Source organism: Notechis scutatus, chromosome 3 (assembly GCF_049901735.1).
Source record: "Notechis scutatus isolate UNSWTSFEM ecotype Mainland chromosome 3, rNotScu1.2, whole genome shotgun sequence".
NCBI lineage: Eukaryota > Metazoa > Chordata > Lepidosauria > Squamata > Elapidae > Notechis > Notechis scutatus.
Window position 1 is genome coordinate 25,786,526 of NC_142011.1, and position 17,184 is coordinate 25,803,709.

The 17,184-nt window shown below is 38.2% G+C and overlaps 1 protein-coding gene across 2 annotated transcripts in view; it reads right to left on the bottom strand.

Annotated features, from left to right (window-relative positions):
* Window positions 1–17,184, bottom strand: part of RIMS4 (regulating synaptic membrane exocytosis 4) — a 108,776-nt gene that overhangs the window by 27,676 nt on the left and 63,916 nt on the right. Inside the window, exon 2 of one of the 2 annotated variants that reach the window (XM_026664878.2) lies at window positions 13,017–13,155. In XM_026664878.2, the coding sequence (XP_026520663.1) occupies window positions 13,017–13,155 (139 nt within the window). Of the gene's footprint in view, window positions 1–13,016; window positions 13,159–17,184 lie in introns of both variants that reach the window. The other variant, XM_026664877.2, reaches the window with a different exon arrangement.

A 17,184-nucleotide genomic window follows, 5' to 3' on the forward strand; every position in this document is an offset into this window, starting at 1 on the left:
TACCAGTTCGCCCGAATAGGTGCGAACTGGTTGAATAGCACCTCTGTGCACCATTCTTGTCAATATTCCATCCAGCAAGCCCTTTTTAATCCTACAAAATTGAAAGAGAATAATAAGAAAATTCTAGCCTAGTGGTCATTAATTAAAAAAAAAAAGCATGACATTGGAAAAGTGTAGGAAGAATTACAGGCTTGCTGCTGGATGTAAAATGAAATACAAGGACACCGGGGTGGGATGCTACTGGTTCGGCCCGGTTCTATAGAACCAGTAGCTCTGAAGAGCAGTAGCTCTATAGAACCAGTAGCTCTGAAGAACTGGTTTGGTGTCTGTTGCTCTGTTTGGCCCAGCTACCCACCCAGGCTCTTGGCTGTCCTTTATTTCCTGCTTTTTCAACCTCAGCTGCTTTGCATGGCACAGCTGAGGTTGAAAAAGCAGGAAAGAAGAGGAATTTGAAACGCTGTGCAACCACGCGCGGCACTTGTCAGCTGTCTGGGGGGCACCGCTGAGGGTTTTTGGAAATGGTCTACACATGGCGCAAAACACACTCTCACCAGGGGTGGGATTCTACCTGCCAGAGAACCAGCAAATCGTGCCACTGGCTGGCCCCGCCCCGCCCACTCACTCATTACCTGGCATGCATGCTATGAAACTTGCCTGCTGAGTTGCTATTTTTCCTCCCCCCAACCATCAGCTGTTCTGCTGTGCTGGGAGATTTAGGTTAGCAAGAAAGCAGGAAATAGTTGGATTACTTGCTTTCTAGCTAATCTAAAAGCACAGCTGAACCTTCCTTAGGACTGAAGCTTCTATTTTTCAGTGCAGACTCAGGCAATAGATTGCAGATATATAGATCTCTAAGTGAATCTGTGATTCTGTGAGCAACTAAATCTGCCTGCCTGCTTTGCCTGATTTTGGGTAAAAGTTGCTCTTTTTTTAAAATAAAAAATTCAATATTTACATACAGGATGTGTTGTGAGTTAATTTTGTGAGTTTGCTTGCTAGCAAATTTTATGAGTTTGCTTGAAAGCAAATTTAAGTGACAGACTCAGGTAGCCGATGGCAGAAAGATAGATCTCTGAATGAATCTGTGATTCTGTGAGCAACTCAATCTGCCTGCCTGCTTTTGGGTAAAAGTTGCTCTTTTTATAAAAAAGTCAATATTTACATAAATATTTATAATATTTACATACAAGCCATGCCCAGCCAGTCACATGACCACCAAGCCACACCCACAAATTAGGCCACACCCACAGAACAGGTTGCTGAAAGAGACCTAAGTATGAGAAGTTCAAATCATCGTTTTGTGGTTTGGGTTGGTCGGGAAGATAATTATACACCAGTTATGAATTACAAAATTATGGATGATTTCTGGATAGCATCAAAACTACAAGGGTCTAAAAATCTACTAGCAACTGTGGCATATGGGCATTTAATTGTCAGAAGCCCCAATAATTTTGCCAAATGGAAGTGAAGTAAGTGAGTTTTCAACATATAAGTGAATTCAAATTGCCATCACCAATGAGAAGGAATGTAACGGAGAGCATGCTAATGGATGTCCAATGCCAAGAATACTGTTTATAATTGCTGTGAATTTCATACTTCTGTTCATCCCCTTGACCTGAGAATTGAAGCTGAATAAAAGGTAGTTATATGCAGTCGAAAGAAAGAGAATTGCAGTAACTTCCTCTTATTCCTGAAGACTATTTATTAAGGGCCATGGTTTATAAAGCAAACATGAATGATCAGAAAAGAAGACAGTGAAAATCATGGTCTTAATTGTTAAATGTTGCATCACCAGATATTTTCCCCTAAAATTGGTCTTTTACAAAATCTGTGGGCACTGAGTTGCCTGATTACCTAATGTAATAAATGGAGCAAATAATCTGTTAGAACTGGCTTTTTGTTTACTGCTTTGCTCCTTAAAAGGGATTAGCTCTTGTTGCTGATGTCATATAATTCAGACAATTAAATGTATTTCTGTTCTCCCTTCTTCCCAGGCAATTTTCAAGAGAATTTTCCTCCTTATTGTTAGGCAGCCCTGGACCACCTTGTCAGTTTTTTTTCCTAAACCAGCATGTCTCAGCCAATTATCCTTTAAAGTTGTTGGAAATCCCATTTAAAAATTGAACTGGCTAGATTCTGCAGTGACTAATGACCATTATAAATCTATAGAGAGGAAATATTTCTAATTACATAGAGAAGGCCCCCACCTGGAGTCATGTTCCACTACATAGATGTGAGCATGTGTTTCCTTGGGAATAAAAGTGTTAGATATGTAAGACTAGAAAATAGGTTAGACATAAATAACCAAAGGAGAGCAACTAAGTCTACAGGAGTTTATCCCCCTTATATTCTGCAATCCAAGGTTGGATCTACCATTACTTTGCATTTAAGTAGCCCAGTGTGATGAAGTTGGAGGGAACTTTAGACATAAACAACCAAAAAGAGAGTAGATAAATCTACTGGAAGTTTATTTCAAATGAGAATTTAGTTGACATGGCAAACCTGGGAAGAATAGGTTCAACTCATGTTGAGAAAATCTATTTTTAATAAATGTTCAGTTTCCCAGATTCTCTATTTATCCTTAGTACTGGTATGAAGCACACCTTCTTGCAGTCTGGATAATTCACATTGCTTTTATCTACTAGTCCAACTGGATGGGGGCTTCACACAGATGAACTTTCTAGTGTTTAGCACACCTGTATGTGCTATGAACAGAAATGGTGTCACAAGTAGATGTGTAACAAACAGCTGCAGGCTCTTCAGCCACTCAAGTTGCCTTTTTGAGTGGAGTAAATGAAAAACAAGCTGACACAATCTCTAGGGAAGCAGCAAGAGAACATTTTGTTTTAAGAGTTCAAATAAAACCTGAAAGGGAAGGCGGAATACAGTGACTGTGTCCTTGAATAATGGGTTTCTTTTTACTTCCCCTTATCAAACAAGAAGATGCCTCTTCTCTTCTTCTTGCAGTTGACAGACTGTTGAGTTATTCTAAAGAAGGTTCTCTTAGCTTCAGCAAGCAAAACAAGCCAGTGGTAAGTTAGAAAACAAAGCCTTTAAATATTACTCAATGTGGGATGTATGAGACTTTTGTGCTGTTGGTATCCTGTGGACTGGTTAGCACATTGTAGGCTAGGTAAATGTTATAGGATAGCGTGGAAAAATTATCTTTTCTGTATTTGCAATGATCCATAAGCTCTCTTAAACATTAGGGCTCTTATATTTCATCTAAACACTTATACTCCACTTTCTGGCCACATCAACCTCCTTCTCAAAAGAATTATTATAATTAAAATAATAAAACTTCCCTCAGACATATACTCTCATAAAAGCATCATAAACATTGTGCTGAATGAGTGCAAAGGTCTACTTCAGCAGTCTATTCCTACGGTGGCTAAATAAATCGTTTCAGTACAATATCTAATCACGGTAGGAAGATGCAAGCATCCCACAGAGACAATAAAACAAAAATAATCTGCTGAAAAAACAAAACAACAACAAAAGCCTACTGAATTTCTATCAGAGTTGGTTCCAAATCTGAAAGAACAGCAGTGATACTCTGATATAAATCTTGTCCTTCTCTTCACTGCATCCAGAGTTCTAAAGGCAGCAATACATGAAAGAGTCATAAAAAGATTCTGAAGACCATCTTTATACAGACTGAATACGCAAAGGGTTGTAAGGATTTGGGAATTAAGTTTATGCTTCCCAGCTAAAATGATGACTGTAAGTCTATAAAGGAATTTTAGACATGTATTGATATATCACATACAATCCAACTAGAATAATAGAATGGTCATATTAGAATCACAAAGATCATCTATCGTGTTTCTCCAACAATACGGCCTCCCCCAATAGAAAATCCCAGCATGATTTATAGGCATAAAATGAAATTAAGCCCCTCCCCCCAAATTAAGGCCTACATTAAACATGTGAAATGGGGGGAAATGACAGGGGGCTTGCTGTTAGGAGCGCCATGTCTCGCCACCAACCTCCCTACTGTCACCAAGTACTTTGCTGCACACCCGGATATGGTGCTGTCTATGTTGACCTCAGCGTTGGTGGGGCACTTCGTATCGGGAGACCTTCTGCCACTGTTGCTTTCCCTTCTCCCTGTGCTGCTGCGGCGTTTGGAGCAATACCGCGGCGTTTGGTGCAGCCACGCAGCGTTTGGCACAGCCACACAGGGCTGGCCAGGGCTCCTCCCTGCACCCATCCATGGACAGGGAGGCGAGGCGACGGCCCGCGATGTGTCCTCCTCCAAGCTGAGCCCCGCTGAGTGAGCGCCTCTGCCTGATGCCCATGCCGCTGCAGCATTTGGAGCTGCCGGCACGTTTGGAGATGCATGGGGATGGGGATGGGCTGGGTGAGGGGTGGAAATGATGTGCGGGTTCGGGTTCTGTCCGCCGGACCTGCCGGCCAGGGAAGCAGCGCTGCCATTGCCTCACCTCCCTGTCCGCGGACGGGTGGGTGCTATCGCTGCCTTGGCCAGAGCTCCGCTGCCGGGCAGAAGGGCCCGCCTGTCAGCTGCGCTGGGCCTCACTTCCCTGTCCTCAGCCGAGTGTCCGCACCGGGCTCAGTTTGCAGGAAGGAGCCCTGGCCGGCCTCGCGTGGCTGCACCAAATGCCACATGGCTGTGCCAAACTATGCGGTGAGGCTCCAAACGCCACAGCGGCACGGGGAGAAAGGAAAGCAACGGTGGCGGAAGGTCTCCCGATACGAAGTGCCCCACCAATGCCGAGGTCAACATCCAAGCCATCGCCGCCCACCCACCTGAGGATGCAAGGGGGGGAATTAAGTCACCCCCCAAAAGACGGCCTAGCTGTTTTTTCGGGGGTCAAAAAAAATAAGGCCTGGCGTTATTTTGTGAGAAACACGGTAGTAGTCTGCTTAATGCACTGTGATATATAGGATAATTGTCCAAGAGAGCCTCTTCTTCAAAACTTCCAGAACTATAGAACCCAAAGCCTCCATAGATACTTTGTTGTGCTGTTGCAATTTTTTTCCTTATATTTTTTAAAAATCTAGCTGGCTACAATTTAAATCCTTTGTTTCTGGTTCTAGTTTCTGTGGGCATGGAAAATAGTTCCCAGGCAGCTTCCCTATAGCTTTTCTTTATGGATCCAAGCATGGTTATCATGTCTACTTCAATCTTCTGTTCCAAATCTTTGTTGCCATCCTTTGATTGGTTTGTCAGCATTTTTCTGGAAATATGTTGCTTAGAGTTGTAAACACTACTCCAGGTATGGCCCTCAATAAAGGAAGAATTCTAACTGGGTGGATATTTGTTTTCATACCTCAGTATGTGCCTCAATATAAACATGATAATGCCGTTTCACAAAGTGACCTCTGTCCTGTGGACTTTCTTACATGAGTAAGATGTAATTCATGTGTTTGGCATGAAATCATGCTGTATGGAAGCAGATTCATGTGGGAAAAACTACTGTAATCCTGCAAATAAGTTGTACTCAGACCTTTGAAACAAATGCAGATGGATCAAGATAAATGTAAATAGCAAATAACAGTGAGCATTTTAGCTCTGCATTTCACATTAGATGAAATTAATAAACACTTTATAAAGATATCCCCATGCAGGGTGCTTTGCTGTAACTTGATCTGGTTTCTTCCTGACTGTCAGACATGGTTTGGAAATCAGAAGGCAGCCTCAAAAACATCAGGTCCTAGATAGATAGATAGATAGATAGATAGATAGATAGATAGATAGATAGATAGATAGATAGATAGATAGAGATTAGATATAGATATATACCGTGTTTCTCATATAATAAGGCCGGGTCTTTTTTTTTTTTTTTTGAGCCCCGAAAAAATGGCTAGGCCGTCTTTTCGGGGGTGACTTAATTCCCCCCCCCTTGCATCTTTGGGCGGGTGGGCGGCAATGGCTTGGATGTTGACCTCGGTGTTGGTGAGGCACTTAGTATCAACGCAGGCAGCACCATATCCGGGTGTGCAACAAAAGTACTTCCTAACAGCAAGCCCCCCCCCCACCATTCCCCACCATTTCGCATGTTTTAATATAGGCCTTAATTTGGGGGGAGGGGCTTAATTTCATTTCATGCCTATAAAACATGCTGGGACTTCCTATTGGGGGAGGCCGTATTGTTGGAGAAACAGGGTAGATATATAGATATATAGATATATATTCTAATAGCTACATGGCTTTATGTATGAAGGGCACTTATTTCCATATAAACTATGTCAAGGTAGAAGCAATGTAAAAGAGAGGTGAGCCAATGTAACTCTTTGTTAGTTTACTCAAGCATTTTTTTTTATGAATTCAAATCTCCTATTTGAAAGAATATTAAAGTCAGGGTTGAAAACTGCATTCTAATATGTCAGATCTAGCCTAGTATTTTAAGCAATGTTTCTATCAGGAAAGATTCAATCCTTAGTGAAGATGCCAGGACTGTATGTTGAACTTTTAACATGGAAAGTATGAGTTCTTATATTAAACCATAACAACACATGACCATGGAGGAAAGTAGACAGAAGATGCATTGTCATTATTACCACATATATTCTGGATGCATTAATTCAAACCATAGGTTATGAAAAATGAAATTACATCAATTTTTGCAAATAAACAACCAAGCTCAGAGAGCATCAAGGACTCCATAATTACATCATATAAATACAATGCACTTCCTCTTTAGCAATATTACCTTAAATAAATTACAGTGGCAATCAGTGCATTGTTGGAAGACTTGAAAGAATAGGTTAAGGACAGATCATCAAGGAGAAAATCTACATATGTTGTTGCTAGGAGTAAAAAATTACTTAATGGCACATAATCAATCAATCAAATATTGTCTTAAATAAATAATTGCACAATACTATTTCCCATGATATAGGTTTAGTTAGCCTTAACTGAAATCTTACTTCAAACACTTCTTTATTAATCCTTTAGCATTGATTGGTTTTGGCAATCAGTTGAAAAGGAAATTAAAATGGAGATTCCATGGCAAATATTTATTTAGTGCCTTCCTTCTTTGAACACAGAAAAGGCAATAATATAGAATATTCTCTAGTACAGCAAACTATGTCAAATCTAGAAAATAAAAGAGAGATTGCTCCTGGAATAAATTTAAGGATTCACATCTCACACCAACTGCCAATAAATTTTGCAACAATGAGATGTTATCAGAAACCTGAGACTGTGTCTGAATTTGGGAACCTTAACCTTTTAATTTGAAAGCTTTCACTAAGGAATTCTATATGGTAATAATTGTATATGGTAATAATTCTGCTTTTATTGTGTTTTATGGAGCCATCATTTTGTCTGTTTTATTAACAGTTATTAATCCCATGACATGAATACTTCAGAGGCATAAATGTCTATCAACTGACATTTTACATTAAGGAAAATATAACCCTCAGGGAAGCAAACTATCAAGAATGAAAATGAGTGTTTCCAGGTAAGCACAAATTCACACTATGCTTACATCCCATTAGTTTATTTAAATATACCTCAAATGTGACATTTTAAGCATAATGTAAAAGAACCCTTTATGGATCAATACAAGAGAAGGTCTAGAATATGAGGCAGCTTTTTAAAATTCTTTCATTCCTCCTCTTATTCTCATGACTTTGCTGCCAAGACCACAGGTGCATGCCATTAAGGGAATAACTTTATATTTTATCCAGATGCAATACTATTTTTAGAACTGCACTGTTATTGCCTTCTCCCCTCTGATCACAGCTGGAAAGTAAAAGCAGCACACTGTGCAATAAAGCTGCTGAGATGATGCAAGGTGTTTGTTGTTTCTGAGGAAAAGTCAGAAAATCCTGAATAGGAAGATCTGCTGTCACATGGCAAACAGCTTTTAGCACCGTTAAAGGCATAAAAAAGCATTCCTATTTCATCTCAGCTTTGTAATACAGACAAAGAGCAGAGCTGCATTATTAAAATTACACAGGAGAATCATCTGCTGGAGACATTTTCATGGAGAATGTAAGTTGTATTGTAGTTGCCCAGCAAAACAACTTGATGGTAGTGATGAGGGTAATATGATGATGAGAAAAATCAACCCTGTAAAGATTCTTAGTGTTAAACCATCCTTCAAAAATTAACTGAGTCACTTGTCTATGTATCAGTTAGAAGGAAATTAACTAGTGAGGCAGACAAAATACTGAATGATAAGACAGTGAAAGGGTTGACAAAAATTAAATAAGGACTGCAGAGGAGATTGAATGAATTATTTGCAACTGTCTTTTCAGGAAGAAAGAAGAATAAGGCAAATATTGACATGATCCAAAACCTAGATTTTACTGACAAACTGAAGACAATCACTAAGTCCACATAAGAGTCATCTATACGATCTTCAAAAATGTGAATGTAAAATTTTGAACTTTTAAATAAAAACAGGTAACATACCCTTCTTTATATTGGAAAACTGGAAAGTAGACTAGATCAGCGGTCGCTAACCGGTGGGCCGCGGCCCACCGGTGGGCCATGAGAAAATTTTGGTGGGCCGCAAAGAAATCTCACCCCCAGAGCACCCTCCAAAGCAATTAATCCAGGCTGTGCAGAAACACAAGGCTGCGCCGCCCACATGGCCCTCAAGAACCCTCCCCGCCCACTCCTTACCCAGTAAACTTTCCTGCTAAATTTCTATTTTTCCTTTTTCCAACCATCATTTGTTCTGCTGTGCTGGGAGATTTAGATTAGCTAGGAAGCAGGAAATGGTTGGATTTCTTGCTTTCTAGCTAGTCTTTAGATCTTCGGCTCTGCTTTTAAGTACAGCCGAATCTTAGGACTGAAGGTTTGCTTGCAAGCAAATTCAGTGCAGACTCACGGCAAGCAAATTTGAGAGACTGAGCTAGCTGATGGCAGATAGATAGATCACTCAATGATTCTGTGAGCAACTCAATCTGCCTGCTTTGCCTGATTTGGGGTAAAAGTTGCTCTTTTTTATTAAAAAAATCAATATTTACATACATGGTGTGTTGTGAGTTAATTTTGTGAATTTGCTTGCAAGCAAATTTTATGTGACAGACCGAGCTAGCCAATGGCAGATAGATAGATCACTGAATGAATCTGTGATTCTGTGAACAACTCAATCTGCCTGCCTGCTTTGCCTGATTTTGTGTAAAAGTTGCACTTTTTTATAAAGAATTCAATATTTATATAAATATTTATAATATTTACATACAAGTTATGCCCAGCCAGTCACATGACCACCAAGCCACACCCACAAATTAGGCCACACCCACAGAACCAGTTAGTGGTCCATGGGATCTAAAATTATGAGTTTGGTGGTCCCTAAGGTCCAAAAGGTTGGCGACCCCTGGACTAGATGATCTACACAAGGTCCCTTCCAACTCTGATTATCTGTTATCTGTTAAATGTGGCCAGTGTTAATATCCATTTTTAAAAAGGAATGGAGACGAGATCAAGATAATTACAGGCTGACTAGCTTAAGTGTCTGTTTTTAAGCCAATTGATGGGGAAAATTTGCAGCATAGGGGGACATTGGTTCAGAGTGGTCCAAGAAATTGGAACATTGGGAAGAAGATTAGTCCCAGCAACTGGTGCTAGGAGATTGTTGTTAGGAATATAAGTCACCTAACAGTTATTTGGGTTGGAAATATATAAACCACAGATTCTGTAAGAAAGGAAAAAGACAGAATACTAGTAAACACCAGAAGGCTAAGAAGAATGTTAGTTTAGCTATGTCTAGCAATTCAACTGTAAACCATGATTTGTGGGCTGTTGATAGTGGAGCATCGCAGTGCATTACTAAAGATAGAGAAAGGTTTGTAAAGATGTCTACGAGTAAGCAACATGTGTCATTGGCAAATGGATGAAAGATGAACGCATCAGGTGAAGGTACTGCATATTGTTCTTGTATAAACAAATATTTAACTATGTTATATGTACCTAAACTGAAATTTAATTTGTTATCAGTAAGGGCTTTAGTTAATCTTGGTTATGTAGTAACCTTTAGGGGAGATAACTGTACAGTAGAGAAAGAGGGTAAAAGTGTTACTGCTACATTAGAGAATGATTTATATGCGATACATGATGACCAGTTGAAGATGGCTAACTCAGTTTATAACAATGTTAAGCCACATGATGAATGTATACATTTACTGTACAGACGTCTAGGGCACATTAATTTCAAAATGCTCAAACAAACTGTTGAATTGTCAGAGGGAGTAAAATTGAAACCCTGTAGCAAGTATTTAAACTGTAATGCTTGTAGCCAAGAGAAAAGTAAGGTTATTCCTGCAAACAGACTAAATGGGTTTAAGACCAAAGAACCTTTAGAGGTTGTTTTTGCTGATATAATTGGTCCTAAGAAACCAAGTTTAGGAGGTGCCTGCTATATTTTGAGTATTATGGACCATTACTCACGATACGGTTTCTGCTATCTTATAAAAAACAAAACAGAAACATTCCAACATTTCTCTAACTGGCTAAGGTTTGCTGAGAGAAAAATGAAAAGTAAAGTAATTACTTTAGTTACTGATAATGGGACTAAATTTGTTAACAAAAGATTCCAAACTATGTTGAAATTGGCTGATGTTGAGCATAAACGTTCTGCACCTTACAGACCACAACATAACTCGTTTGTAGAACGAAGAGGGCAAACATTACAAGCCATGACTCGCACTATGTTATCTGATTCAGGTTTACCTGAAACACTGTGCGGTGAGGCCATAATGTGTAGCAACCATGTGTTAACTATTGTAGTTTACGAAGATAACCAATCAGCAATACAGATGGCTTCAAATATTGATGTTAAGACAAGAACGAAACACACAGATTTAAGATATTTAAATGTGAGACAATGTGTGCAAAGTAAAATGATTAAGCTGGAATACTGTATGTCAGAAAACAATATAGCAGATCATTTTACAAAGGCTCAAGGCTCTACAAAGCATAAGGCTTGCTGTGAAGATTATGGACTTAGAATGTAAGGTTGTATATATTGTCCTACCCAAAAGGGGAGAATGTTAGGAATATAAGTCACCTAACAGTTATTTGGGTTGGAAATATATAAACCAGGATAGACATTTTAATACCGTATCTTTAAGAAAATGTAAAAATTGTAGTTGGGTGTGGTTTCTCAAACAGCCATAAGATGGGGCCAGAAACCTGGGTTGTCTTAGTCTTAGTCTCAGAAGAAGTCTCAGTGAATCTCTGTTTTCCTTCTGTTGGAGAGTTTTGCCATTCCTCCTAATTGTTATTTATGGATTTGATGTAAGTCTGATACTGAACTGTTTTTGACACTGGACTTTGTTATTGGATTATCCCTGGACTGAAAACTGACTGATTTAACCTGTGAATGACTTTGGACTGTGTTTTGAACTTTGCTTAATGTTTCTGAAAGTAAAAACCTACATTTACTGTACAGTGTATCTGTGTGCTGTATGTGTATTATTCAAACACTACTCTCAATATGTCTCCCTGTATGCGCTCATTCTCCTAACGGGGAATTATCTCAACAATTGTTGCTAAGAGGATGGAACATACAATAAAGAGCAATTGGAGAAAGGAGGAAGAAGAGGAAAATTGTGTCCTCTGCAGATCCAGATAATATTATTATTACTATTCCAATAAGAAGAAAGCAATGTGAGGGGCAGATTAAAAATGCTATGGATGTGCAGGAGCTTTTGACTAAGCTAAGAGTTAAAAGAAAAGTGTAGGAAATGGAAGATGAGTGAAATCATCAAGCAGAAATACCAGCAAGGGCCTCATACCTGGAAAAAAAGAGTCAGAAAAGCAAACATGCCAAAGGAATGTAGGTTAAAAGAGCAAAAAAAGGGGTATCTTGAGTTAAAAAAGAATTTAAACTGATTTTTAAAAAAATGTAAATGCTGCTCAGATAATATAGTAGGATATTTACAGGTGATGGGGATATATACTTTGGTTCAATCTTGCCCTGCAAGAGGAAGTATCTCCCAGGACCTCAAGGCAGAAACAACAAGAAAATATAAAGCAAAGAGTTGTAGATATGCAAAGAGACAGTAAACTGCCATAAATATGCCCCTAGGACCAAACCATTTGCATCCAAGAGTCTTGAAAGACCTTGAAAGATGCCATTTCAGGGTTCTGTTCCATGAACTCTGAAACTCAAAAAGGATGGGGATAGTTCCAGAGGACCAAGGAATGGGCAATGTTGTTCCTATCTTCAAAAAGGAGAAAAAAGAGGGCATGAGATCAGTTTGATATCGATACAATAGATTATTAAGCACATGGTTTATGTAATGCAAGCATTACTTGGCAGGCACCAGCATGGATTTATCACTTTTCTTTGATCTTAAAAGATTCAACCAGATTGCCGCCAGATTTTTATGAGGCAGAATGGCTCTGAGCGAGAGTGATGTGGATCTTGTGGGAGGAAAGAATTCAGCATATTGCTGATTTTTCCATAAAAAAGACACTGAGAGGCCACAGCTGCTAAAATTGAGAATATCAATAATGAATAAAGAAGAAATATAATTGTTAGGGAAGAGCAGAGCAGACCCAACTCTGATCCTTAAAAATAGGATTTTAATATATGAAACTTCACTGCTTTCTCTACGTGACTAGATTGTTCTCAGAGCTTTGTTTATCAGAATGTGTGACTTTTAGATATCACATGTTGTTTAAAGATAACATTATAAACCATCCAGAAGGACAAGTCTGTCTAGAAAACACTTGGATATGTTAAAAAAGCTTTTTTTTTTGAAGGCAGCCTTAGGAATAAGAGCAGCAATGATTGAGACTGGGTGGTTTTTTTAAATAAACAAATAAAGAAAACAGTTAAATAGTTATTTCAGTTGATGAAAACAAACAAAACCATAAAGAACTCAAAAACAGACTCCCCAAACTGGGGCTAAATTGATTCATGCATTTCATATAAACAAATATAAAGTGATGCACATGAAGTAAAGGAAACTCCACCTTTACATATATATTCTGGTGGAAAACCATCAAAAGCATGAGTTGCAGAGAGTGTAGAGCCACTCGTTTTTTCAACCTGTGCTCGTTCATCTCTTTGCTCACTACTTACTTTCCTTCGGATCCATAGCTGTTCATACTCTCCTCGATGGATTCGTGACTGGCTTGCCGGATAGTTCGACTTGGCATTTCAACGGCCAGTCCAGTTTCTGTACTCCGCTGGATAGCACCTTTGAGTTTCCGGCCATCTCCTTCTAAAGCAAAAGAGAGAGAGGGGAAGGGAAAGGGAGAAGAGAGAAAAAGAAAAGGTTAGTCATGTAGACATTAAGGGAAGAGTAATTAAACACTACCTGCTAACAGCATCCCTAAAACACCAACAGTTAGAAATCTGGAATTTGAAGCTAGCACAGGCATTATTTAATTAGAAGAAGATCTCTTTCAGATATACAGGTGTTCCTCGACTTATGACCACAACTGAGCCCAACATTTCTGTTGTGAAAGTGATACATTTGTTAAGTGAGTTTTGCTCCATTTTACGATTTTTCTTTTTTCTTTTTCTTTTAAACATTTTATTAAACAAAACAATTAAAACTATTGAACATGGTGAAGTCGGTTTGATGTGATTTTGGGTCAATATTGCGTATATATATGTTTTAATATAAATAATTATTCAACTATATACATATATACATTTGTTCGTTCATATAATACATTTCTAACGTCATTCATCTTCTTTTCATCTCATCCAATCATATACCCTTTCAACAACTCCTTTCCCAACTTAAGACCTTCCTCTCTGCTCCCAACAATGATAGAATTTATCCCAAATTGCGTAGCATGCCATCTTTGTTTTTCATTTCTAGAGTTAACTTATCCATTTCAGCGCATAGTAAGATTTTGTTTATTACTTCTTCTTCACTTGGTATAACTGTCTCTTTCCAGTTCTGGCCAAATGTTATCCTTGCTGCAGTAATAATATGTATAATCAAATAAAGCTCATCTTTCTTATATTTTTTGACATAATTCCTAATAGAAAGCATTCTGGTAGGTGATCTACTTTAAGACCCAACATTTCGAACTTCCGGTTTGCTAGCCTTCGGCGGCGGCAGGAATTTGCCACTGTGCGATCCCTGCTGCGTTCACCGCCAAGGTTCCCCCGATCCATTTGGATCTGGGGGATACAGCTGCCCTGTAGAGGCAGCAGAAGATAGGGGGGATCCGGCAAGGGGTTTGGGGGTGCCACAAACCCCTTCCCCAGCCGGCTAAACTCCCTTTTCCCGAGGCGGAGGAACGGCGGTCAGCAATGGCCGCCACGAAGAAAGCTGCAGCCGGGTAAGCAAGTGCAGGAGGGAGAAAGCTGAAAGAAAAGTGAAAGTTGCTTCTAACTGGGACAAGACGGGAGAAAGTGACTTGGAACCTTGAAAGCTGTTAAGTATCTATTGTTCCTTGCGAGAGTTACAAGCTGCGAATACCTTAAAGGGAAAAGTTTTTTTTTCTTTGTTCGACTCTCCTTCCTAAAGTGACAGCGGGAAAAAAAAATCTTTTTGGCTGTGAGTGGGAAGGGAGAGTGAAAAAAAAATCTGAGCAAAATTTGAAAATAAGGAGAAGATTGCCTAGAATTGCAAAGAGTTTAAAAACTTCCAAAAAATATATTTGAAAAGGATTTGTGATTACTTTAACCCCAGAAAGAGAAAGTCAAGAAGAAGAAGGTATCTAAAAGAAACAGTCTGTTTGGATTGTTTGGTGATTTTGGAACCTTTGGAAATTACTTCTGATTAAATCATCTGGGTGGTTGTTTGGAAAAACTTTTTCTCTACACAATGGCATCATCTATGGATGAATTGGAACTTATATATCAAAAATTTGAAAGAGAAAAACAAGGAGGGGAAGATGGACTTGGCACTATTTTCCAATACTTAGAAATGGCGGTTTATATTTATGTGAAGCAGAATGAGGATAATGGGGACAAAGAAGAAGAAGCCATCTTTGATGAGAAAAGGACTTTGATTGGAGAAGGGAAAAAGCGGAGGTCTTTAAGATTTGGGAAAACAGCCCAAAAAGAGAAGAATAAGGTGAAAAAGGGACATTATGTTAAGAAACAACAGAAAGGGGGAAAGCAGAATAAAAGGGAGGTGGGGAGACAAGGGGTTAAAGAGGACAAGGAGAAGAAGAAGCAAGGGAGAAAGGAAGGGATGAGAAGCCTTAATGGTGGGGAGCAAGATATTAAGAAGCAAAAGTTTTTCAGAGATAATGGATAAGTCTTATTGTTAATGGGATTCTAGAAAGGTACATAAGATTGTATTTTTATATCTGTATTTAGAAGTAATTATAGAAAATTAGAAATAATATGTAGTTTAAAATGTGATAAAATATTTAACATAAACAAGTGAAATTTTTGTTAAGAAAAAGGGAGTACTGTAATGAAATATGATTCAAGATTGTGATGTGGGGGGGTAATAATCGTGGAAAGCATAAGTGTTCCCACAAAGGGAATTTCAATTGAATTTCAATTGAAATGGATAAAATGTTTAAGATATAAATGATTGTTAATATTAATAATTAGAAGATGGTATATTAGCAAACCCTTTGTGAAATGAGATTTGAAGTAGAAGAAGGAGGAACATTTCAATGAAATATTGAGCTATAATATGTGATGTGGGGGGGGGGAATAATTTTGAAAAATAGGGCTCTCATAAAAGCATGTGATTTAATTGAAAAGTAATGAGTTAAACATCTAAGATATGAATGAATATCAATATTAATGAATAGATTTGTATTATTTTTGATAATATAGTATAATTTTAGAATGTACCAGACAGAATCCCAATGTATGTTATGTATTTTATATTAAGTACTATAAATATAGGGGAAAAAGATAAAGGCATCATACTCCATATAGTGTATAGGAGAAGTACTTCTTTTTTTTAAAGAAGAAAAATAAATGATTGGCTGGAATAGAACAGACAAAGAATAATAAATATTACGATATGAATTGAGAGGAGATAAAAAAATAAAATAAAATAAAATTGAGAAAATTTAAAGGAGAGAAGTTATATAGAAAATTGAAAATGTTAAGAAGATATGAAATGGTATGTAAAATGAATATGAAATTGAATTTGTGTCTGTACCAAGAGTTTTAACCCGGGATTAAGCAACTTTCAGAAAAGAGATTTTTTATATTTTTGTGTTTTGTGTTTATGTGTATTTATGTATTGTTTGTCTTGAAAAATAAAACTTGTTTTTTTTTTTTAAAAAAGACCCAACATTTCCTCCAGCCACTTCCCTGTCCTAAGCCAATACTCCTGCGCTTTATTGCAGCACCACCACGCATGGTAATACATTCCCCATTCTATTGAACTTTTCCAGCAATTTGGGGACTGACTTTTGAACATATTGGCCAGTCTGGCTGATGGAAGGTGCCATTGATAGAACATTTTGAGCAGATTTTCTTTATATGCAGTGGCCATGGGTTTTCTTGCCACAGTTGTTTAAGCGAATCATTACAGTTGTTAAGTGAATCTGACTTCCCATTGACTTTGCTTGTCAAAAGGCCACAAAAGGGGATTACATGGCTCTGGGACATAAATAAAGTTGTTAGTTGGCAAGCATCTGAATTTTGATCACGTGACCATAGGCATGTTGCAATGATTATAAGTGTGAAAAATGGTCATAAGTCACTTTTTTCAGTGCCATTGTAACTTTGAACGGTCACTAAATGAACAGTTGTATGCCAAGGACTATCTGTATTACCATAACACTTTTCAGCTTTTGTAGATTAAATTAAAAGAAGAACCTTTTTTTCTTTACCTCCCAACAACAAAACTTTGGCTCCAAATGCTGGTTCAGTTGAAATTACTACACCCTCTCACTTTTTTTTCACTTTTTCTGGGTTCTGTCTTGAGATTATATTGAAAAAATGTTTGTGTATTATATTTTTAAAAAATCAGTCCTGTCTGAAAAATGTCATTTTCAGTGCAAATAGCACAACCACCCATTTAAAATAATAAAACATCGCTGATCAAGTGCAATCAAGAAGAGATCGGATGCAACCAGAAAGAGTGTGTGGTAAGGCTCGGATGTTTGCTCCCGAGAAAAGACCAGCTCTTGGCATGGCAAACCATTAAATGAATGATATACAGAGCTACCAGTTGATGCATTATTCATTTATTTAGCATGTGGCAATGGTACATGAGCCAGGAGACTCCTGTATTACTACAAAGTAGTTGTTTGGCTACCTAAGATTGCTAGTCTGTTCAATTCATGCTTGCACAATATCCTGT